The 25,775-nt window shown below is 35.6% G+C and overlaps 2 protein-coding genes across 3 annotated transcripts in view; both read right to left on the reverse strand.

Annotated features, from left to right (window-relative positions):
- Nucleotides 1–714: 714 nt before the first annotated feature.
- Nucleotides 715–3,807, reverse strand: Ttc1 (Tetratricopeptide repeat domain 1). The gene is made up of 3 exons (XM_081977812.1): nt 2,996–3,807; nt 1,154–1,402; nt 715–884 (listed from the first exon to the last, which is right to left on the reverse strand). The coding sequence occupies exons 1-3, from the start codon at nt 3,426–3,428 to the stop codon at nt 760–762; spliced, it is 807 nt and encodes a 268-aa protein (XP_081833938.1). The 5' UTR covers nt 3,429–3,807; the 3' UTR covers nt 715–759.
- A 6,083-nt stretch (nt 3,808–9,890) lies between these two features.
- Nucleotides 9,891–25,775, reverse strand: part of LOC145727701 (ATP-binding cassette sub-family C member 4-like) — a 46,060-nt gene continuing 30,175 nt past the window's right edge. For both annotated transcript variants that reach the window (XM_081977506.1, XM_081977505.1), the window contains exons 21-23: nt 20,434–20,604; nt 17,619–17,741; nt 9,891–10,463 (exon numbers count right to left, since the gene is read on the reverse strand). In XM_081977506.1, the coding sequence (XP_081833632.1) occupies nt 10,220–10,463; nt 17,619–17,741; nt 20,434–20,604 (538 nt within the window). In that variant the 3' untranslated portion in view covers nt 9,891–10,219. The remainder of the gene's footprint in view (nt 10,464–17,618; nt 17,742–20,433; nt 20,605–25,775) is intronic.

Here is a 25,775-nt window from a genome sequence, read left to right on the forward strand (position 1 = left end):
AGAGGAGTCATCAAAACCCTATCGGAGCGGGCAAGAAGGATTTGAGAACCATCAGAGTTAGAAAAGGAGCTTAAACATCTAGAAAGGGATTTCGGATGGAACGGATACAGTAGACAATTCAACAGAGCCACTCGCCCAAGAAACATCGAACTACGTAGACAACAAACGGGGGAGGTTGAAGAGAAAGTTGGTTGCACTTGCTTACCATACATACACAAGGTCACGGATAGGATTGGAAGGATTTTAGAGAAGCACAAGGTCAAGACGGTCTTTAAACCAACCCGCACGATACAACAGAGTCTCAGATCGGCCAGGGACAAACGGGATCCTTTATCGGCTTCTGGAGTTTACAGAATCCCCTGCAGCTGTGGATCCGTATATATTGGAACTAAACGTATTGTCAACACGAGAATAGCTGAGCACAAGGGAAGTTGCAAACTGGGACAGACCGAGAAATCAGCGGTGGCAGAACATGCACTTTCCAGAGGACACAATATTCGTTTTGAAGAGGTGGAGGTTTCGGATTAATTTCTCTAGTTAATCTAGGATAGTACAACGTTACTATCCTAGAAGTAGACCTTCAGAGTCTGATAATGACAAAATAATTTTACCTTTAGTTGGCTTTGAGTTAACGAGACGTTGACTTAAACTAACGTTGAATTACCCTGTATAGATAGTGAAATAATTTTGTATCCGGTAATAAATAAACTCCAATTTTTGTAACAAAACTTTATTACACATAAATATTAAAGTACAAATTTAGCTTTTATTTTGTGTAAAATTCACTGAATATCCTCCAGTATTAGGATCTTGTGTTAACTGAAAGTTTTCTGTGGAAAGTCCGAATGGCCTCAAAATGACATTTCCTAAATCTTTCAGTTTACCTAAAAAAATATATATTTTATGTTAAGATCGGAACGTTTGGTTTGTCGTTTGTGCATGAAAAATCATGTAAAAGCGGCAATCAGACTTTCGAAGCGCGAAGTATCGACGATACTTTTTCAACAAATAAAGCGGCAATTCTGCTTCAAATTGAAGCTTTTTTTCCGTTTCATAAATAATAAACTGGGTTGCTGCGTGTGCGCAAAATAGATACTTTGCACACCCGGGTAGTACAAATTATTTAATAAGAAAAACAGTTGTTTAGTCATACCTAGCATTTCAGTTTTCAACTTTTCATTTCTTTCATCTATCATCGTTGACAATCTACATTGAGCAGCTTTTGCTTCTCTGTTTCCCGGATCCAATTCAACTATTTTATTGTAGTCCGCTAAACTCTCATCCAGTTTTTCAGTGTCTTCATACAGTTTTGCCCTTCTTAATAAAGCTTTTACATAGGAACCATCTAATTTAATGGCCATTGTGCAATCATCGATCGCTGTTTGCTTTCTATCTATTTTTGCTGAAAATAAATACATTTTGCACGCACTTCTTTCACACCCTGTATAAGGCAATTAGAGTGCATTAAAACAAAAGTTTTTCACATCAGTAAGGAGCCAATAAACCAAGCTCAATGACGGTCCGAACCGGATTAAAATCTGTTGATTCGTTTCAGAATGGCGTAGTTTCAAAAATTACCCAAAAACATCACTGTCCCGGTTGACGTGGTAAGCAGTTTAGTTGATTCGGGTAGTCGTGTTTGAGAAATCTGGATTTAACATCCAAAAAATGAATCAAAGGAAACGTATTCAAACTGGAATTGACGTTTTGAAAAATGATAACAAAATGGTACAGAAGTCTATGAATTTAATTTTTTAAAAGGTATTAATCTTTGTAGACAGGAAAATGAAAGTCATTTTGAACATTTGATAAAAGCTTTTTTTAAATTAGATTGTTTAAATTTTTGTTGTTGATAAATCTTTTATTAGGTATCATTTTTACGAATAAAGTAATATAATAAAATTAACAATTATTGTCAATTAACAACACATTTAATGTTTTTTATTTTTTAGTGACAAATTTTACTGTTCAGAGGGTTATTTTAATTAAAAACCTACACTTTAAACTTTAAATTGTGTTAAATATTTTTCAATAATGATTTAGACCTGGTCATCATGAAGTACATTTTTTAAATTCAGATATCTCAAAAACGTCTGCCTAAATCAAATCTTAGCACGTATTGTATACCTTTTTTATATTTAATCTAAAAATATGTGGGAAAAACTAAAACCAAATTAAACTTTTGACACTCTGTATCTCCAAAATTATCGATTTTTTGACTGAGGTAAGTTGGGTTATATCTTCATATTTAAACCTGAAGAATTTGTGGTAGCATTTTTTCAGGGACACCCTGTATAAAGTTGCCAATCCTTTTAAGTTCAAACATAAATTAGGAAGAATGTTTACGCGGATGTAATGAGTTACAGGAAAGTGTTTATGGGCAATTCCACAAAAAGGTGAAGCAGAGAGGAATAAGGATGATAACTTGGCGTCACGTGGATATACTTTTTGGCTTTATCAGGCATGTAACTCCATCTGTATGAAAGGAGTTTCAAAAACCAACTGACATACACCTGAAAAGGAGGGACAAAAACAAACATGAATATCACAAAAGGTCAGCAGCAAAACATTTGTGATTTCTGCAAGAGGATCCACATATTGTGGACAACATCTCACTTCTGCATGGGTGACATTAAAGCCAACCATTGTGAGTGATCCTACCCAAGGAAGTGTAAAATCCTTTTCAGGTTACACCCCTATGTGTATGTCAGATGGTTTTTGAATCTCCTTTCATACAAATGGAGTTACATGCCTGATGAAGCCAAAAAAGCAGAAACACCTGTCGCCAGGTTATCATACTTGTTCCTCTCTGCTTCACTCTTTTACGGAATTACCCAATAAACACTTTCTTAGTAGAACCAAAAGATCTACAAACTTTAATACCACTCCAAAACGGTAAGAGATATCAAAATCAATATTTTGTATTATTATACAGATAAAGCAGTGACTTAAATAAAATAAATAGTCATAATTACAATAAAAATAAATTTCTTACCCTTTGAAGCTGCTCGATTAGCATACAGCACTGCTCTATCTGAGCTAAACTGCAATGGACAGGTTCTCAAAGCATCAGTGTAAAGAACAATAGATTCTTCATATTTCTCCTGCTTGAACATGTCATTTCCCTGGGTTTTTAAGTTAAATGCCTCGTTTTTTTTTGACAACTTCTCTTCATCACTTAGTGTACTCTCTAAAGTTTTCAATTGTTCTTCATCTATAAAATCATCAAAAACTGGTTCAGGTGGTTCCTCTGAGTCAGTGGCATCGAAATCTACTGGTATCATGTTTTCTTCTGTATCACTGGTATTAGAGTTGTTTAATTTTTCTGAGTCATTTGCTAAACATGTTTTTGTGGTTAAATTGTCTGTGATTTCATCTATAATCTGCTCATTGGTAGGCAATGTGGAAGACTCACTTGAATGGGACATCTTAACTTTTTTTGTATGGACTGTTTTTAAATCAATAATACCTAGTACTGTATTGGAAATAATACCCTTTTTCAATTTAATAGTTTCATGTGAGTTTTAAGTTTATTGTGAAATTTGCATTGCTCATTCTACATTCCAGAAATAGAGGTTATGTATGTTAGTATATAAATAATAAATTACAATTTAAATAAAAGTACAATAAATGATATTAATTCCCCAAATAAATTGTACACTTTACTTGGAAATTTTGGTCTTGAACACTAGAACACTAGGTAAGGTATGTTAAGAAGCACCAATCAGTCTTTTAATTCAATTCATAATATTATAATTTATCAACATTTATAAATAAATAAACAGAAATACAAGTGCAAAAACCAGCTGTTTGACAGATGACACTGTTGATTGACAGCTTGTTGCCACTTTGAATTCCAAACAATGCACAACAGCCGAGTAAGATCCAAATCAGCTGACTCATACAGCTTGGAGGACAAATACGCTAATACCATTGTTTATACTGTTTATAGGTTATTTCTTTCTTATTACTAAAACAGTGCAGAATGCTAATACTAGGTGGTTTTAAGAAGAGATACACCAACTTCGCAAAAGCTTTGTGATCGATCTATAGGGTCGTGAAGTTTAATTAAAACTGACCAACAATTATCGTGCTTCTTCAAAATATTGAAAAATTTTAGGCGTTGTACAGGGTGTCCCATTTCCACATCCACAGTTTTGTAGGCTCTCTCATCTCATTTATTTTTAAACTAACAAGGTTGCGGTTTTCGCGACAGTGTGTTACTTTTTTGTGAAATGAAACATGACATCAGTAGAATAATTGTCATAATCCATTTCGTTGGTAGTTAGTTAGTTATGTACCTTGAGTGGGCATATTCTGCTCTCCACCGCGACTGCTGGTCTATTGTGACTCACACATAAAAGTTAGAGCTTATCCAGAATAGTCGACTCCCTGAGGAACCGAATAACTGCTCTGGATGAGAGGTTGTCCAGGTCTCCTGGGCGTACATCCGCCCGTTCCTTTATGGAGGACCTGGAATTGGCCAGTCATCTTCCATACATTCATACATACATCATTACATACATCTTCCGCCAGGCCTATCCGGTGCATGTGAGCCCTTAGCTGATAGTGACCGGTATACAGCGCCGTCACTGCCCTCAGGTGTGGTCTGCTGAGTTGCAGGAGATTGTTGGTCCTGTTCTTAGAGGGCCCCCTAATGAACTCCTTAGAGTGACCCTGTAATTCTCAGCCATAGGTCGGAGTGTTCCCGACTTGTTGATGCTATCAGATTGCATCACGGATTTCAGCTGTGAAGTCGGAGTGATCCGGAATCCACATCAGGGTGACGCTGTTGGATTTTCCAAGAGTGTTAAGGACAAGACAGTTCAGGACCGCCTTGACACAAAGTGACCTGAGGAGCGAGCTCGAACAGGGGCCTCACTGCCTGTGAAGATTTGTATCGATTTCCGCCTAGGGGGGTTTTTATATATCATCTCCCTAGAGCAGATCTCGATGGCGTAGAGTTCCACCTGCAGGACCGTCGGTGTTTGTCCCAGTCCCTCAGTCAGACAGACCCCCGCCTTGGCACAGAAAGCCCCGGCTCCAGTCCCTTTTGAAAACTTTGAACCGTCCGTAAACCAACGGATTTCGTTGGTAAGATACAGGGGAAAATTGAAAAATATCACTTTTGAGGTACCTACCCCCCGTATCTTAGATATCTTTAAACTTTTTGAAGAGGTGAAAACGGATTTTTTTTTATTTTTTATCATATGTTCACGGTCTTTTGATGAAATGTTCACGGTCTTTTGACTGAAAATTTATATAGGGGGGTTTTGCCAGGCGGAAAATAGGATGCTTTTATTTATTTTGTAGTGGCCGATAGGGGGCGCTACCGGCAACCATTTCAGCTGCTTTAAAAGACTCAAACTTTTTTTTTTTCAACTGGACCAGCGATACTACATCAAAATATGATTCTAATAGGTATTCTACGTAAAAAAGGTATACTTATTCTGGGTCTTAAATGTTGACCGTTTTCGAGATATTTAACATTTTGGTATTGCAAAGAGCAACTTTCAAATTAGTAAATTATTTTTTTTATCAAAGTAAGTTTTTATTTTGCCTATGTAGAACACCTGTTCTCCAAAAGAAACATTTTTTATTTCTAATTCTTTAATTTCTAGTGGTTTAATTTCTATTGTTTCATCATTCAGATAAAAAACTGAGAATACGAATGCGATCTATTATCTATTATTTTCGTTATTTTTGTTGTGTGATTTATCTAAAAGGTCTCCAATTCTAGTTTTTTTATGTTTTGTACGAATTACATACATTTTCTTTCGCCCTTAACTTTTTAATCTATTAGCATATGGACATGTATGCAATATTAAAATATTAAATACCTCGAAAACCGTCAACTTTTAGGACTCAGAACATGTATACCTTTTTTACTTAGAAACCCTATCAAATCATATTTTAAAGTTGTATAGCCGGTTCAGTTGTGTAAATAAAAGTTTGAGTCTTTTTAAGCAGCTGAAATGGTTGCCGGTAGCGCTCCCTATCGGCCACTACAAAATAGATAAAAGCATCCTATTTTCCGCCTGGCAAAACCCCCCTATATACATTTTCAGTGCTTTATATCAATAGACCGTGAGGATATGATAAAAAATCAAAAATTAAAATTTAACTTTCACACCCTGTATCTTTTTTAATATTAACTTTCGGCATAGGACAATTTAGCTAAATCGTATTATTTTAATGTCAAGAATATGCTGTAGCTCTATGTCCCATTACTTATGGTCCACCCTGTATATTTTTGAAAACCGCAACCTCGATAGTTTAAAAATAAATGAGATACCCTACAAAAGTGTCGAAAATGGGACACCCTGTACCGGGTGTTGCAACAAGCCGTGCTGTTTCTTGAACACTATACATAGTAGCGCTTCGGGAAATAATTTTCAGATTTCTAAATCTACCGCTAGGGGGCGTTTCAATACCACTAAAATGAAAAATGTCCAAAAACTCTAAAATTTTAAATGAAATGGTATCGCAGAAATACGATGAACGTAATTGTCTGTTCTCAACAAACAATTTTGCTATTTAACTTTTTCTTCTCTTCATGTGAAGTGGTGGGATTGTGGACATTGTTCATTTTAGTGGTATCGAAACGCCCCCTAACGGTTGATTTAGAAATCTGAAAATTATCAGATTATGAGTATTTTTTATTGTAGAAGGCGTAATCGAACTCATATGGCACTTGCCACCTTTGTCAGGTCACAAAGCAAGTCGGTTAACATCTTTCTACGACAATAACTCAATTTCGGAAATTATGGCACAGCACCTTTTTTACTTCCACTCTGCAATTATTCTAAATACTACCTATTCACTGAGAAACATTATGAGTTCTGTATTCAGAACGACTGCAATAACGCGCAACGTGCAACGACTTGTCAACGTCCCGTCCACATACAATTAACTGCGTATTCTAACATTACTTTGATGTTACGGTGAAAAACCGCCAAGCTGAGCTTTCGCCCTCGTTGCGTTTCTTTGTATCAAAATTTGATATGCATAAGTAGATGCAACAAGCGGATACGGGATACCCGTCTTAAGACTTGATCAAACAGTTCAAAATGCTCCCTACTTATTGGTCCTTTTCCACCGCTCTTATGTTTCGTTTTCAAACAATTTCAAAATTTGGTTAGTTAGTTAGGCTGCATTCGTTTTCAAGCTCCATGGAGCGAGCAGAGCGTTTTTGACGTCACAATGACGTAATTTGGCAAAACCATAATATGACTAATTGTCAAATTAGGTCGTTGTGACGTCAAAAAAGCTGTGCTCGCTCCATGGAGCGTAAAAACAAATACGGCCAAAGATTGTGACACAGAGCAAACTTCTATCAGCCAGCGCTTGCCTACGTCTTGGAGTTTGAATCAGTCACAAACAACAAAACAAGCGTCACGGAGAGATACAAGAGATTCAAGTCAAGAGGACATCTAGTAATAAGCCGTACAGGGTGTCCATTTTTCAAAGCTTTTCTCGGGTATCTCGAAAACTACAAATGCTGGAACAAAACTGTTTGCGGTTTACTTGGCGGAACCAAGAGGGGGGTCCCAAAATTCAGGATTTTCAAAATCACCCTAGAAATCGAAAACCAAGAGAGTAACGAAAGTTTTGTTTGCACCATCGTTAGTTTCAAAAAAAAGTAGGACAGTAAACCGCAAACAGTTTTGTTCCAGCATTTGTAGTTTTTGAGATACCCGAGGAAAGCGTCGAAAAATTGACAACCTGTACACCCGAGTACAACCAAGAATAATGGAGAACCAGGAAATGTGGGATTGATGATCATTTTATCAGAAACTCTGATTGAGCTTGATCTGGTGACTTGTGACCAACTCTCAGATTGGGTTTCGCCCGCTTCGACAGACTGACACTTATACAAAATAATATATACAAATCTTGTGTTTATACAACCTCCTTGGTGAACGAGCATATCTCTGAACATCTAGGTCAACTAATCACTATGAAATCCAAAAACAAAAAAATGTTTCCATATGTAATCAAAAGAAACTATAATGAAAATTCAATAAAGCACTTTTCATCCGATCTAAAACGTGAAACGATCTACTTTTAATGCCACAACTGTAAACTCCAAATGGCGTGATTTCAAAAATATCTTTTTACATTATTTTTATAAAAACTTCCCACTCATAAAATTTTACCCTTCAAGAAACAAGGACTATTACCCATCACAAGAAATACAAGAATGTAAAGAACAGCTAAATTTATATTATGTATTAACAAATCGAAATTCAAAGTTGAAAGACTATACTATATGTCGCTTAAAAATAAATATAAATCTCTCTTAAACAAAGCAAAAAATGAATCAATTAAACAACGTTTAAACACTACAGATAATAAACCAAAAACAAATGATAATTATCACCAAAATAACAACATCCCTGAAGGGGACTTATTGACACTGGCGAATAAATTTAATAAATATTTTATGACGTGCTCAAATGGGTCACAGTTCAATACTTTCCAGAACACATGTCCTGACTTTTCTGCAATTTTATCTATCTACTTACCTCCGATAACTACGAATGAAATACTCAAAATTGTAAAACAATTCAAAAATAAGAACAGCTCTGGTGAAGACGAGGTACCAATTTTCCGGCTAAAAAAATGTATAAATGAATTTTGCTCACCTCTGTATAATAAATATGCCAATAAAAAATGGCTTATTTCCTGAAGATCTAAAACATTCCGTAGTTACCCCGATCTTTAAGAAAGGAAACAAAGAAATGGTATCAAACTACCGCCCTATCAATGTCCAATCATCGTTTGCCAAACTATTGAAAAAGCCATGTACACTAGAGTAATGCTGTATCTATCTAGCAATAACTCGAGCAATAATTTACTAAGTAATTTTCAACATGGTTTTATGAAGAGAAGATCAATAGAGACTCCACTTTATGAATTTATTGAACCTACAATGGAGGCTTTGGAGAGGGACGAGAAGGTCTGTGGACTTTTTCTAGACCTCTCAAAGGCTTTTGATAGCTTGAACCACAGCATTATTCTAGAAAAGCTGAAAAAATACGGAATAGGAGGTGCTGCTTATTCTTGGCTAGAATCATATTTGATGACCACCAAACACTGTAGCTTAGACACATTAAGAATTGCTTATTATGGAACAGTGTATTCATTGCTTCAATTCAATATCATATTCTGGTGAAACAGCACTAACATAAGCTTGCTGTTCACTAACCAAAAAGTCGCACTAAGAATAATCACCAAGTCGCCACCGTTAACTACTTGTCGAAATGCATTTAGAAATAATGATCTTCTAACTTTGCCAGCAATATCTATTTTTTTAACACATATTGCTTTTAAACTTTAACTGAAAAACAGTGTACATATTTTTCGATAAAATGCTTTAATACTTTACCTAGAAAACTTCGAGAAACACATTTGTTTAATCTTCTCGTTTTCATCGAACCTTACAATTTTGAGGAGTTCTTTCAAAAAGTGCAACGTTCTTAGCAATAAGTTAAATATGTATACATCTATCCACTGATACTAGATACTTTTTTCTTCTTTGACGTGTTTAAACATAATTACCCTGTAATTATTTGTTTTAAATAAAAGCTGTTATCTATCTATCTATAAAGGTTTTCCATCACCTTTGTCGGGAGCATTGAATGCGGGATTCATAATAACAAACCGATTAGTAATTGATTTGCGATGAATGACGTCACAATTATAAATGCGCTTACTTTGGAGCAACAATCGATTGTTCGGTGGTTGTCATTAGGAGCAGCTGTCAGTTATTTTATTGAATTTTAAGTTTTACAGTTTAGAAGATAGCAACAGTGATCCATACCAATTAGACCACTCTGAACAACTTGATCATCCACTCAGGGAATAAATAGTAATTACACAATACATTTAATAAACTGAAATAAATATTGTATTAACTATTAACTCTAATTAATAAATATTTAAACTTGTAAAACAAAGAAAAATATTATTGTCATAAATTATTAGCATTAAGTAGTAACATAAACAGCGCTTACCAAAAAAAAATGTTTTTGTCATTATTTGTTTTCTTATCCTATTAACAGAACACCTGATAGAGAGTCAAAACCAAAGAGAACACCAAAACAAAATTAGAACGTTAGTACAACATTAACAATGTAAAACCACACAACATTTTGTAACTCTCAAAAATATAACTTATTTGTAAAGCACCATAAATTAAGGCACCGGATCCTACTTAATCACCAGAAACTTGGTTTTGCTCACTACCATTCACCTGATTATTACTTATCGCTCTTTTTCTGAGATAAGTTTCTTCGGCGGTTTTCTTCAACACACTTTCCATTCGCTCGCCAGTTTGTGAAACCATTTTCGCAAAATATCCGTCCTTCTTTTGCAAAAGCTCATGAGGCGGTCCAAACTCCACCGCTTCACCATGGTCCATGACTAGTACTTGATCACAATCGATTATTGTGTTTATCCTGTGACAAAGTAATACGGATTAGATAGATAAATAATTGTTTATTTATTCAAAACCCAAATGGGCGTAGAACAGTGTCACACAATAGAAGCAAAGTACACGAAAACAATTTAAACATAATACAATCCGTTAATTAAAATTACAATACAAATAACTAAAATACGTCACAAGATTTACGAATAACAATTTAGCTCCTCCATGTCACTATTAAAAAACTCGTCAAGATTGTAGAACGCTTTGTCAATCAAAAAATGTTTTTTCTACTCCTATAGGGATATTGGTTCATTACCTAACAGTTTAGAGAACGGATAAGTAGGCAATTGCCAACGGTTGAACGAATACAGAATCCTAAACAATCTTCAGCGTGCGCAAAGAAATAGACCAATCACAGACAATCTTCAGCGTGCATAAAGAAATAGACCAATTACAGCTAATCTTGAACGTAAACAAAATAATTCTTCTGATTGTCATCCTCACTGACAGTTGGCATCAAAACATTGCATTTTGGCTTATGTTTTGAGGCAATGAAAAAGCCGTTCAAGTTTCAGTTAGTGTTCAATTATAGAATAAAAACATCTACTTTATTATATGATAAAGCAAATGATACAAACTTACAATTTACAATGAATCAAATCACTGCCCTCTGTACAAGAAAGCCTAGAATGTCACTTTTAATGGCGGCGTTAGCGGTCATTTAGCGGTTTTCGTTTTGCACACAAACCTATGCAGATGCAGCAGAAAATATTGTTACGGTTTGGGCCTACTATACTCGATTCGGGATGGAATCGAAGCGCCGCAATATCTGGCCGGGCGCGTATTAAAGTAGGCCACAGTTAGGAAGCGCCACACCTGGAAGATTCGAAGCAAACCGCGAAGCGTTTCGCGGTCATTCTAGAACGTGGTTTGCGAATATAAAAGAAGCGGCGTTGACGACGGCGTGGTAGTTAGAAGTAGAGTAGGATAGTAGTGAATTTGGGGAACGCGGTTAAGTTTAAATAGTGGAATAATTGTGGAATTGTAGTAGTGTTTTTAGTAGCTGTGTTAATTATTGTACGGAGTGTTTTGAAGTGTTAATAAATTTATTAATTGTTAAGTTAAACTGACTTTGTGTGAACACACGGGAAAAACGTAACAATTGGTGTCAGAAGTGGGATCAGACTTTAGTGCGACGTGAATTGGAACTAAACTTCGGGTTAGAGACTTGTGTTCAGAACCGGACTAGAGATTTTCGGAACAGTGGTGTGTTAAATTTATTTTATGCCAATAACAAGACGTCAAAGTGCAAACATGGAGGCCCAATTTGCAGCTATTATGGCAATGCTTAAACAAGACAAGGAAGAACGACAACAAGAACAAGAAAGGATTCGACAAGAACAAGAAAGGATTCGACAACAAGACAAGGAAGAACAAGAAAGGATTCGACAACAAGAGAAGGAAGAACAAGAAAGGATTCGACAACAAGAGAAGGAAGAACAAGAAAGGATTCGACAAGAACAAAAAAGGATTCGACAACAAGAGAAGGAAGAACAAGAAAGGATTCGACAACAAGAGAAGGAAGAACAAGAAAGGATTCGACAACAACAAGAAAGAATGCTACAACAAGATATAGAAATGCGTCAAGAAGATAGAGAGCGGCAAGAAAAACGTAACGAAGAAATAATGAACGTTCTAGCGGGGACCAAGACAGAAATCCAAGAGTATGTAACCCATAGTCTCAATAAAATTCAGAATGATGTTCGGGAGGACATTAATAAAATTCAGAACGGTGTTCGGGAGGACATTAATGATGTTCGGGACGACATTAATAAAATTCAGATTGATGTTCGGGAGGACATTCATAAAATTCAGAATGATGTTGAGATAAAGCTACGCGACTTAGAGCAGAAAATTGACAGCAGAGGAGTCAACTCTACAGTGATCAGCGGAAACGGGCTCAACAAGATCAAGCCTCCCACATACGACGGTCAAACTTCATGGGCAATGTACCAACTCCAATTTGAGGCCGCTGCAAATGCAAATAGATGGAGTAACGAGGAAATGGCTGTAGCACTAATAGTGGCATTACGAGGACCTGCATTGGAGCTGTTACAGACGGTGCCTATCGCCCAACGAAGCAACTATGAAGCATTAGTAGCTGCATTAGAACGTCGTTATGGGGATCAACATAAGAAAGGACTGTATCGAACGCAATTAATGGCAAGACAGCAGAAAACTGGTGAAAATCTAGAAGAGTTTGAAACCGAAATTCGTCGCCTTGTGCATCTGGCTTACCCAGCCATCCCGGATGAAATCCAAGAAGAACTTGTGGCACAGTATTTTGTAGATGGGATTCGAGATCCGGAGGTAAAGAAATGGCTGAAGATGTTCAAAGGGAGCAACAACAGCGAATTACTGGTTCGAGCGCTGGAAATTGAAGCTGCGTGCAAGGATTTAAAGCCAGAGACTATTCAAGAGGAGAGAGAACCGCCAGCCGATCATGTTGCTACATCAATAAGTAAAATTGAATCAATGGTCGGCCAATTAGTGCAACAAATGGCAGCATCAGGAAATAGTCAGTCCACACAATTAGAACGATCACGCCCGATCACGAGAGTGGAGTGTTATCGATGCGGACGTACGGGACACTATAGAAGGAATTGCAGACAGCGGTCTTGTTCTCCAAACCCACAGTGCCGACGAAATCAGGACATCAGAACAAATCACTGGAACTCCTCTGCTAAAAGAAACATTACATGTTATATTTGTGGACGTAAAGGACATTACCAATGGAATTGCAGACAGCAGTCTCGTTTATCGACCCCGCAGAACTGGCGTAACCAGGAGCAGGAAATGAAGAACCTGGAAGGACATTTACCGCGATATGTAGAGGATCGTCAAGCTTTGGATAGTGACTTAAGGTATCGGAAAGGACAAATTCATAATGGTTGGAGGATTGGTCAAATCACGATGGTGACAGATAAAGAGGCTACAAAAAGAATGAAGAGCAGCGTTTCTAAGGAAGACATATTGAAAGGACAGCGCTCAGACTCTGATTTGAAAGTAATCAGAAGATGGTTGGAGAAGGATTTGAAACCGGATTGGCAACAGATTTCCAGATATGGACCAACAGTAAAAGGTTACTGGTTACAGTGGAATTCGCTTCGACTGCGAGATGACTTAATTACTCGCAAATGGGAAAGTCCAGACGGAAAACGCTTTGTTTACCAAACAATAGTGCCCAATTCCTGCAAAGAGAATGTGCTGCGAGAACTACATGACAGTCGCGGAGGAGGACACTTTGGAGTAAACCAGACTTTGGCTAGAATAAGAGATCGGTTTTACTGGATTAACTTCAGAAAGGACGTTGAGGAATGGTGTAAACGGTGTGACCAGTGTTCGTTACAGAAGGGATCCATCACAATTCGGGAACTTGAGAGAGAGAAGATGAAACCAAACAACGACCGTATGAAGATGACGCTGGACCACAGACCAACTGGTGGCAATTATAAGGAAGGTGATGCTGTGTGGATGTTTCAACCCAGGAGGAGCAAAGGATTAAGTCAAAGATGGCAACGACACTGGGAGGGACCTTACCATGTGGTAAAAAGGTTAAATGACGTCGCGTACAGAGTCCAACGCAGCCCCAAAGGCAAGATGAAAATTGTCCATCTGGACAGACTCAAGAAATACCAGGGACTAGATGAAGCGGATCGGGACGATCAGCTTTAAGAGGGGGGCAGTGTTACGGTTTGGGCCTACTATACTCGATTCGGGATGGAATCGAAGCGCCGCAATATCTGGCCGGGCGCGTATTAAAGTAGGCCACAGTTAGGAAGCGCCACACCTGGAAGATTCGAAGCAAACCGCGAAGCGTTTCGCGGTCATTCTAGAACGTGGTTTGCGAATATAAAAGAAGCGGCGTTGACGACGGCGTGGTAGTTAGAAGTAGAGTAGGATAGTAGTGAATTTGGGGAACGCGGTTAAGTTTAAATAGTGGAATAATTGTGGAATTGTAGTAGTGTTTTTAGTAGCTGTGTTAATTATTGTACGGAGTGTTTTGAAGTGTTAATAAATTTATTAATTGTTAAGTTAAACTGACTTTGTGTGAACCCACGGGAAAATCGTAACAATATGTTTTTTTTTTTTTTTTTTCGTGTAGTTGATTAGAAGTTGTGAGTGAAAAATCAAAGAACGCTTCATTCCTGATCCAGATATGTATAGATATGGCTTTTTATACCCAATAAAGTCCAGCCAAACCAAGTTTGGTTAGAACCTTTTGTCCTGGAAAGTACAACATACTAATGTGAAAACTGCTCAATCAAAGAAAATTTGGAAATCCTTGAAGCTAGGTAAGCAAAACTGGTAAATGGGTTTTATATTATTACCAAGACCTTTCTTTTAAAATGTAAATGTGCCAATCGAACTTCTAAAAGCTGTCCTGTTTTTTCAGAGTAAACCTTTGTTGCTCTCAAAATGCAGGCGGCCTCAAAATGTAACTCACATACCTATGTATGTAAGAGGCAATAAGTTTACTGAATGAGAAAGCATATTGTACTTACCACTGAGTATTGTGTTGGAGTAAAATCATTCCAGTTCAAAGCTTTCAACCACTGTTGGGTTCGAGCAGGGGCTTTTGGAAAGTAAAAGACTGACACTTTTGGGCCTTTCACCAAATTGCTTTTACAATTTGGCAAACAACAAGTGGACGGCATATTGTAGAGGCAATAGAATTTAAGTTAAAAAACCAACAACAAATTATAGAACAATGAAGGAACAATAACAATAGTGATAATACAATAAAATGAACACAAACTACACTTTCACTAGAGCAATAAACATATAAACAACAATATATAATAGCAAACAAAAATTACTTTGGCAAGTAATCCCAAGTCTTGACTTTAAACCTTAAAAATTAATTTAATCATCGAAAAACTCAATTTCCACAATACAAACAAATGCAAACTGTCAAACCAGTATTTCGGCCATATTGGAATTTTTGGCATGCACCTTCTTGGCTTTCTTGTACAGAGGGCGGTGATCAAATTCATTTAACACCTCAACCTAAAAGACTAAGTTAATCAGCTGTCACCTGTTAATCAGGTGACAATCCGGGACACCGGTCAAACTTTGGCTGCGTCAAAAGTGATAATGTAAACACATTTTCGTCCTCATGCGATAGGGACATCTTTTTCACCCTTGTTGTACAATATACTATTAAAGTACTTTTCAGGCGATTCCAAGTCATTACACTCCATTTTTCAGGAAGAAAAATATATATCTTCATCATCATAAACGTAACATTTCTCTGAAGAAAACTAAACACATATCTTTTGCAAATAACATTAGACGCATATCTAGTGTTATAGCTATGATCCAATCTACATGCCTCAAACAAATCCTTATTTCTAAAAACAAACATAACACACTCCATAATGTACAAACAAGTGACAGTTAAAATTTGGTTACACACAAATACAGGCTTACATGACTCCATCAGACTCATAGAAAATATATTTCGAACACAACGCTTCTGCAAAATAAATACCCTGTTTATATCTCTGGAGTTACTCCAGAAAATCAAGCCATATCTGATTCTAGAGTCGATGTAGCCATGATAAGCAGTCATCTCTGCTTCGATTCCCGGTCCTTCCCAACACTATCCTTAGCGCATAACAATAGCGACTCAGGCTAGCAGCAACCTCCCCAACATGCACTCCCCAGTCTAAGCGGTCATCAATGTTAATTACAAAAAAATTAATACGTTTACAGATGTTGATGTGAACAAAATGCATTGCGTTTTAAGTATGTTTAAGACTAAATCATTATTGTAAAAATAGTTCAGTTTTTCGCTAAAAATTAACGTAGTATCATCCGCATACAAGACGGTGTTTTCCCCAGATACAGCAAGCAGATCATTTGTATAAATAATATAAAGGAGTGGTCCCAGTATAGACCCCTGTGGAACCCCCTTAGTAATGTCAATTTTATTAGATTTTATTGATTTTCCTTCATGATCACGTTCTACTACCTGCTGGGTTCTACACGTCAAGTATGACTTGATAAGCTCATGTGCACGACCTCTAATCCCATATCGTTCCAATTTTTCCAGTAGTTTGTGATGATTTCCTGTATCGAAAGCTTTTGATAAATCTAAACCCATCGCTAATGTATGTTTCTTCTTGTTTAGCGAAGAAAACACACCCGACAATGCTTGGTATATGGCCCTAATCGTATTTTTTCCTTTTCTAAATTTATTCTGTCTGTCTGAGAACACTGACTAACTTTTTCAAATATCTTGCTAATATTCGGCAATATGGACACTGGTCTATAGTTTGATTCACTGGTTTTATCACCTTTCTTGTATATTGCTTTAATATAAGCATTTTTAAGTTTATCTGGAAAGTTATGTACTCTCAAATGTACCAAAGATATATTTGTGCTTAGATATACACAGTGTCCCATAAGTAATGGTTTTACGACAAATAAGATGACCAATTTCAACTGAACTTTATTTCTTGATACCATATGTTTCCAACTGACCGACCCAACAAGTGCTATACAGTATGTCCAAGATTCGATTCTCTATACAGGGATCTCGCTTCCCGTAAGAGCTTAAATGGGGAAAGTTTTTAGAGACTTTAATAGGCAATCCAACACCGTTTTAAAACTATTTAATTTTTGCTTCGTTTTTGAATTATTTTCGAAAAACCAACAACAACCATTTTCAAAAAAGTGCTGTATTTTCGCTAATTTTAAAATTTGGGTTGTACATTGCTAAAGCAACTTTTTAGGAACTATCTTTCTGTGTATTTCGTTTTCAGTTCCGACGTTTCGGTCTCGAGATACCATCATCAACTTATTTTTTTCTTATGGACGCCATTTTGTTTTTTTATCTAGTTAAAAATAGAGCACGTTTTTTGCATTAAAATGATGTATTACATGTTACAAAAAAAATGTACTTTTATGTTGAAAAAGCTAATAAACAGTTTGATTCTAAGTCGGCCATTTGCCGTAAAAATACATTGTGGAATATGACAGTGACATTTATTTTTTTCCAAAAATGTACCGTCGATTTGTACGCTCGGTAGTAGAAATCATATTTTAAAGAACTACCTGTCAGTACCGGTATGAATTGTTTCAACACACCTACACAACAAAAAAAATTTGCACTTACCTATGAGCTATTGTGATGACAGTGCAATCTCGGAACACTTGACGAATTGTACTTTGAATTAACGAGTCAGTTTGTTGGTCTACATTAGCAGTGGCTTCGTCCATTACTAATAGTTTGTGATTTCTGTAAAATAAAAAAAAGTATTTAAACATAAATACCAAAAATTCATAGATAAACTTTAGTTTCTGCAGCAGCAGTGTAAATAAAGTTAAGTAACATTCACATAACATGCAGTGCATTTGTACTGTTAATGGCAAGTGCACTGCAAGAAGTAGACAAATGATCATTTGAGACCAAAAATCATTGACAATAAATTAAAATTAGAAAATCAGGTTAGGATTTCAGAAACACAAGACTTAAACATCATACTAATAATAGTAACCATTGTCTAGACTTCGGGGTACAAACTGAACAGACATTCATAAACAAATACAAAAAAGCATGCTTTCAAATTTTCGAATTTTGAACAGTTAATTGACAAGAAAAATTCGCATGTGTCAGACGTCTGAAATGGCTCTCCTTATTGGTTGCTTGTATTAAGGTGGCAAAACTTAAGAGTAAAAGCTAAAAGCTAGATAGGTTTTGCACTACTATTAAGTTATTAATTCCGCAGTATATAAGTGTGAACAGTACATTAGTTTATAATGTACCTAACCTTTAGCAGTACACATACCTTACCGTTGCAATAGCCATAAAGTTTATGTGAATGATGCTTTACGATATTTGATGATTTGATGCATACGAAATGTTTTTTGCAAAAATTTGTAGGCGGTGTAAATTAAAATAATCTTATAGGACTTGAAATTGCCAGAGAAATGGATAGATTTTTCTTAATAGAAGAGTACAGATTAAATTAGCAAAACTATAGAATTTTTCCGCAACCTCCAGAATCTGACCTAAAAAAGAAATAAAAACTGACGTCAGATGTGAAATTTTGACATGAGAGCAGTTTTCATTAATGGAGCACCCTGTTTGTTTTAACAACAGCATACAATAGAGCATTTACTGACAAAAGCCATCAATTAGCAATCGAACGTCAAAAGTTACTATCAATAATAACTAGAGTCCGGATTTCTAGAAATTTTGCTTTTTGTAAATAATAAAAGCAACCAACCAACCTTTGACATCTCATGTGAACAATTTATGCAAAAACAGGTCATTTGACAGATTTTGTTCATGCTTTTTTTGCTTTTTAGTTTTTTGTGCTTATTTACTGCTATTTTTGTATGGTTTAACTAATTTTTGAACGAGTTTTCAAGTTTTTAAAAATAAACTAAACTAACAACTGCTTTGCCAAAAAAACGCAGGAGTTTTGACGTAATCTTATTGGTTCTGTAATGTCGCACAGTAGGCCATTTGGCTCTAAGTGGTAATAATGACTTTTGCTATATTGAAGGCTTCTAAACTATCAATTTACACATTTAAACTGACCAAAAAATTTCCAAATACTCCTGGAGTAGTCTAAAAAAATGTAAAAACATTCCAAAACACTATAGTAGCTCTAAAATACCTTGCAAAAGCTTTTAGAACACTCTAAAAGCCTCCAAATGCTTTTCAATTTATCTAAAAGCTCTCAAAAAATTTCAAGACAGTCTAAAAGCTTTCGTATGCCTCTAGAGCTGTTTAACAGCTTCCAAAAGTTTCTAAAACCGTCTACAAGGTTTCAAATGCCTTAAAGGCAGTCCAGAACCTTCAAGGCGCTTTAAACTGTCCAAACACCTTCCAAATGCTCCTAAATTAGTCTAAAAATGGTTTAAAGCACTGGAGAAACTCCAAAACACTTCTCAAGCAGTTTAAAGTTATCCAACTATTTCTAGAAGCTCTCAAAAAGTTTCAAGGCAGTCTAAAAGCTTTCGTATGATTCTAGAGCAATTTAAGAGCTTCCAAAAGTTCAAAGTAAAATGTCTTAAAAGCAGTCCAGAAACTTCAATGCTCCTAAAGTAGTCTAAAATGATTTCAAAACACTACAGAAACTCTAAACTGCTTTCAAAACAGTTGGAAGGCTTTCAAAACAGTTTAGATGCTTCCAAAAACATTTAGAAAAGATTCCAAATGCTTTTCAACTAATCTAGTTCCCAGAAGATATCAAAACAGTCTAGAAGCTTCCAAAAATTTCTAGATCCGTGTAAGAGTCTCCAAATGCCTCTAAAGCATTCCAGAACCTTCAATATGCTCTTTAAATAGTCCAAAAACATTCCAAATGCTCCTTAGTAATTTTCAAAACAGTTAAAATCTTCCATATGCTTCTAAAGCAGTTTGAAAGCTTCAAAACATTTCTAGAAGTTGAACTCAAAAAAAGTAAAAAATGTTTTATCTCTGAAAGAGTTTTGGGCTTTTTTAAAGCTTTTCAAGCTCTTCGATCACTAAAAGATCGAAAACCAGCTAGCCTAGCCGTTCCGTGCCGTTGATAACTCTGATCTCCGCGTATCTGTAAGTAAAAAAATATGCACAACCGTCCGTCCGGTATTTGTTCCGTTTGCTGTTCTAAACCGTACCGTTAACTGTAGATATTTTAAAACTTGTAAATTGGGGCATTTTTAGTATTTTTCCGGGGTTTTCCGTTTGGGGGTGTTTCTGGTAAGACGGCGCCGGCTACAGTACTTCTGCTGTCTAAACCCAAGCACTGTAAAGTGGACCTTCAGCCACTATAAATAACGAAGGTGGCACCCGAGGCAACGTAACCGAGGAAATCCGCTAGAAAAGCGCTACAAATTTGGCAGATTTTTATGCTTTTTTGAGGAAAATAATTTTGCTTTTTAAGCGCTTTTTTTCACGATTTTAGTGCTTTTTAATCCGGACTCTAATAATAACTAACCTGACAATTGCTCTAGCTAAGCAAATTAACTGTCTCTGACCGGCACTAAAGTTGGCTCCGCCTTCACTAACGGCAGTGTCCAGGGTAGCACCAGTTTGCTTCAGTTCCACTCTCTCAATTGCTCGCCACAGCTGCTCGTCCGAACATTTTTCAAATGGATCTAAATTATACCTGAAACAAGCATTTATTTTCATTTATATGTATTATTTCTATTAATAAGGCTATCATCTTGTATAATATAATAGATGCAATAATGTTTTAGCGATTTTCTCAAAAAATTATTGAAAATAGAAAAGAAGTCATTAAGGAATGGATCTCTAAAAGCGGTTTTCCACTAAAGGAACAGTTCACTATTTGTTTTGCTTGTGTTTTCTAAAACTCGCAAAAAAAAAACAAAACACCCATAATTTCTGTTTCCATTGAGCGGGACGATTTTGTTTGAGTCTAAAAATTATACCAAAACCAGCTATTAAACCAGTTACACTAAGAATATGAAAAATCCATGATTGAAGAACCGTTGAATATTTTAAAACATGTCGAAACCCTTTGATGTTCACTGCTTCGGTATGGGACTCAAAAAATTGTCTCAAAACAAGTCAATCTTCAAAAAGTTTGCGAAAAGACGTAGTTTTGTTCTATTAGACACTAGTTTCTGTTTTGTGCATTTAGTGGAAATCCACCTTTTTTTTTTTTTTTTTTTTTTTTTTTTCTTTCTCCATGGGTCTGTCGGCTGTCAGCTCCAGATAGCACGTAAGCCTAATGGCTTATTGTACTGTCCCCATGTTTGTGGTGCTTTAGTTACACCAGTCCATTATCCCTGTTTCCCGTACGAGGTGAAGAAGGTCCTTGCTTGGTGCTCTTTGTATCTCTTTCAGTACTAACTTAGTTTTCCCGAAGATTGTTTGTCGCCTTTGACCAAGTGCTTCACATTCACATATGATGTGTTCAAACGTTTCGATTTCCTCCCCGCATAGTCTGCAGTCCAGGTTATCATCGAATAGTTTCATGGTGAACAGGTGTTGTCTCACAGGTCCATGCCCTGTGAGAAGCGCTGTTAGGTCTTTCAGTTCTTTCCTGCTGTACTTTAGCAGTTCTTGAGCCTTATTTTTATTTGGTCCTGCAATAGCTTGCTTCCCATGCTTATTTCCTGGGTACGTCTTCCAGCGTTCCAGGTGTTTTGTGTTGATCCATTCTCCAGTGACCCGTCTTGTTGAGCATCTAGGTATGCCTACAGATGGTTCTGGTCCAATCATGTTTGCATTTGAGCCTTGCCTGGCAAGTTCATCTGCTTTTTCATTTCCAGGAATGCCTGAGTGACCTGGTACCCATACAAGTTTTACCCTGTTATGTTCTGCCAGTTCCGTAATTCTCTGTAGACACTCATCTACCAGTCTTGACGATGTTTTGCACGTAAGCAGTGCTTTCAAGGCCGCCTGGCTGTCAGTTATTATTAGAATTTGCTTATTTTTGTAAGTCCTTCTAATGTTTTCTTCTATGCACCATAACAGAGCATATATTTCCGTTTGAAAAACTGTGGCGTGTTTTCCTAGTGGTATGCTGATGCTTACCTTAGGTCTCTCGCCATAAACTCCTGCACCACTTCCCCTTTCCTGTCTCTTCCCCTTTCCTGTCTGGAAATCCACCTTAATAAGGCATCCAAAAAGGCAAAAGTAGGTTTTTTTTTTTTTATGATTTTAATCATATGTGGCAATGTATTCTGAATAGCTATCATATAAATTGTAATAAGCAAAAACAAATTCATATCAATAAATTTAATAATTTAATGGAAGAAAAAATACATATACAACTTGTAAATAGTCACAATCAGGTCAATAATCTTCAACAAAGAACTGTAATAAATGTTTCTAGCAAAAATTTATCTGATAGCGAAAAACTTGTTCTTTCAAAAGGTTTAAACTTTGCCATTACACCACAACACATTCCCAAACTTGATATTATTTCTGCAATTGAAGAGACAACTCAAAATTTGTCAGAAGAACATCAACAAGAATTTAAAATAAGATCAAAACTTATCTTAGAAAAACAACACAAAATCAAACAAAACCTATCCAAACCTGAATAACAAGCATCATACTCTCTCAAAAAAGACAACAACATAAAAATACTTCCAGCAGACAAAGGTAACGCTACAGTCATAATGGACTCTATTACATACCACAACAAAGTCATGACTCTTTTAAATGAAAACAATTACACAAAACTAAATAAAGAAAAAATTGAAAGGCAAATTTACACTACTTTAAAAAAACATCGAGATCAATTTTCTGATCTTGAGAGGCGTAATCTTACGCCACATAATAGCAAAACACCACATTTTTATGGTGTTCCTAAAATTCATAAAAATAACATGCCATTAAAGCCAATTGTGAGTAGTATAAATTCGCCTACTCACTCATTAGCTCGCTTCTTGCTAAACATTTTAAATCCTTTAGTAGGTAACACAGAATCTTACATAAAAAACTCTCCTCACTTTCTTGAAAAACTCAAACATATCGACATTAATCCAAATCATATTCTGGTAAGTTTTGATGTTGTAAGTTTATTCACAAACGTCCCAGTTGACAAAACTCTTTCAATTGTTAGATCTAAATTGCAAAATGATTCAAGTCTTGGGGAACGTACAAGCTTAAGCGTAAACACTATTTTAGAACTTTTAACAATTTGTGTTAAAACAACATTCTTCCAATATGGAGATGATTATTACCAACAAAATTCTGGAATGGCAATGGATTCTCCATTGTCTCCAATATTAAGTAATATTTTTATGGAACATTTCGAAGAAAATAACATTAATAATTTTAATTATAAACCAACAATCTGGTGGAGATATACAGGGTGGACCATAAGTAATGGGACATAGAGCTACAGCATATTCCTGACATCAAAATAATACGATTTAGCGAAATTGTTCTATACCGAAAATTAATATTAAGAAAGATACAGGGTGTGAAAGTTGAAATTTTATTTTTGTTTTTTTATCATATCTTCACGGTCGTTTGATATAAATTACTGAAAGTTGGTATAAAGGGGTTTTGGCAGGCGTTAAATACGATGCTTTCATTTGTTTTGTAGTAGCTGATAGGGGGCGCTAGCTGCAACCATATCCGTTCCTTCAAGAGACTCTAACTTTTTTTTACGGAACTGAAACGACCATATGCTCTCAAAACATGATTCTAAGATGTTTTCTATGTAAAAAAGGTATACTTGTTGTAAGTCTTAAAAGTTGACTGTTTTCGAGTTATTTAATGTTTTATTATTGCATGCATTGTCGTATGTTAATACGATATGTGCTGTATACCGTTAAGTTACACACATAACAGTTTCTGTATGTAAATTTGACCGTTTAAAAAATGTTTGTAAACTTTAAAATAAAGCTAGTTGTTATGAACGCCCTTTTTGTTTTTGTATCAAATCCTACTTAGAATTTAAAAAAAAATAGTAATTAAAATCTGCTGTACATGTAAATGCATGCAATAATAAAAGATTAAATAACTCGAAAACGGTCGACTTTTAAGACTTACAACTAGTATACCTTTTTTACGTAGAAAACATCTTAGAATCATATTTTGAAGTCATATGGCCGTTTCAGTTCCGTAAAAAAAAGTTTGAGCCTCTTGAAGGGACGGAGATGGTTACCGCTAGCGCCCCCTATCAGCTACTACAAAACAAATGAAAGCATCGTATTTTACGCCTGCCAAAACCCCTTTATACCAACTTTCAGTAATTTATATCAAACGACCGTGAAGATATGATAAAAAAACAAAAATAAAATTTCAACTTTCACACCCTGTATCTTTCTTAATATTAACTTTCGGTATAGGACAATTCAGGTAAATCGCATTATTTTGATGTCAGGAATATGCTGTAGCTCTATGTCCCATTACTTATGGTCCACCCTGTATTGATGATGTTTTCACAATATATCCATTCGGTAATGATCATCTCCAACAATTTCTAACTCACATAAACTCAATAGAACCCACAATCAAATTTACAACCGAAACTGAACAAAATAACGAACTTCCATTCTTAGACATTCTAATCAAAAAAGACATAAACAAATTTGAAACAAAAGTATACAGAAAACCAACCCACACAAATAGATATTTAAACTACAAATCCAATCATCCAATAATGGTAAAAAAAGGTATTGTAAAAAGTTTATTTGATAGAGCCAAAATTATTTGCAATAATGAACAATTTAATAAAGAAAAATTATTCATTAAAAATGTTCTAAAAGAAAATGACTATCCTGAAACATTTATTAATAAATGTTTTAGGGATTTAGAACATCCAAAACAATCTGGAAATCAAAATCAAATTTTACCTTTTACTAACCTTTTTATTCCATACATTCCAGGTATTTCTGACCAAATCAAACGAATAGCTAAAAAATATAACATCAGAACAAGATTTAGAACTCAAAACACATTAAGATCACACTTAACTAAAACAAAACCTCACAATGAAAATGAATCTACAAGAAACGTGATATATAAAATTCCTTGCGAATGCAATCAATTTTATATTGGTGAAACCTCCAGACCTTTAAAAAAACGTATTAAAGAACACCAAAATTATTTAAGAACTGGAGACTTTCACAAATCTAATATATGCCAATACGCGTTTGATAATGATCATAGAGTCAAATGGAATGAATGTAGTATCATAGACAAACAAACTTTTTCAAAAAGACGTAAAATAAAAGAAAGTGCATATATTAGATTACACCATGACTCCTGTGTTGCTACATCCTCTATTGACCAAACTTGGTTAAATATTCTAGAGGAGGAGATAACACTTGGTCATATCAAACGAAACTGAAATTTCTTGTAATTTTGTTTTCATTATAAAACCCACCTGTCACTACAACAATAGATAACCTTTCCTATTGGAATGACAAAAGTCAAAATTTATGTCAATTTTTATTGACAAAACCCTTCTCAGAGTTCCAAATTGAACATTATCAGGTTTAATATTTATTAAGTTGTTGTTTTCTGTGTTCTGCCGTTGTGTTCTTTCTTTTTTAGATTCTCTGAAGACGGTGGTAGATTTTCCACCGAAACGTCAGCGTTTTTAGGTAACAAGACCGAGCCTAAGTCAGTGGTCTTGTGTTGGGACGACTAGGTTAATGTTATTTTCAACTTAGTTGAAAATAGTGCGAAATTCCATGTTCCCAACAAACCTTTTTTGTGTGAGACAGAAGACCCAATAAGCAAAGAAAAAATGAGTAACTCGTCTCAACAAACAAATAGAACATATCTGGTTTTGGAGGTATTTTAAAAGAGAACTAAAAGTAAAGCTGACTTGACTGACTTGTG

This window comes from Ips typographus, linkage group LG4 (assembly GCF_016097725.1).
Source record: "Ips typographus isolate SLU linkage group LG4, UJ_Ityp_2.0, whole genome shotgun sequence".
Classification (NCBI taxonomy): Eukaryota; Metazoa; Arthropoda; class Insecta; order Coleoptera; family Curculionidae; genus Ips; species Ips typographus.

What these genes read in the sequence shown, in the direction of transcription:
- Ttc1 (XM_081977812.1), bottom strand. Translation starts at nt 3,428, where the DNA reads ATGTCCCATTCAAGTGAGTCTTCCACATTGCCTACCAATGAGCAGATT. An exon ending in TAATCGAGCAGCTTCAAAGG is followed by an intron (nt 1,403 to 2,995) that starts GTAAGAAATTTA and finishes ATTTATTTTCAG; the next exon opens with CAAAAATAGATAGAAAGCAA. An exon ending in GTTGAAAACTGAAATGCTAG is followed by an intron (nt 885 to 1,153) that starts GTATGACTAAAC and finishes ATATTTTTTTAG; the next exon opens with GTAAACTGAAAGATTTAGGA.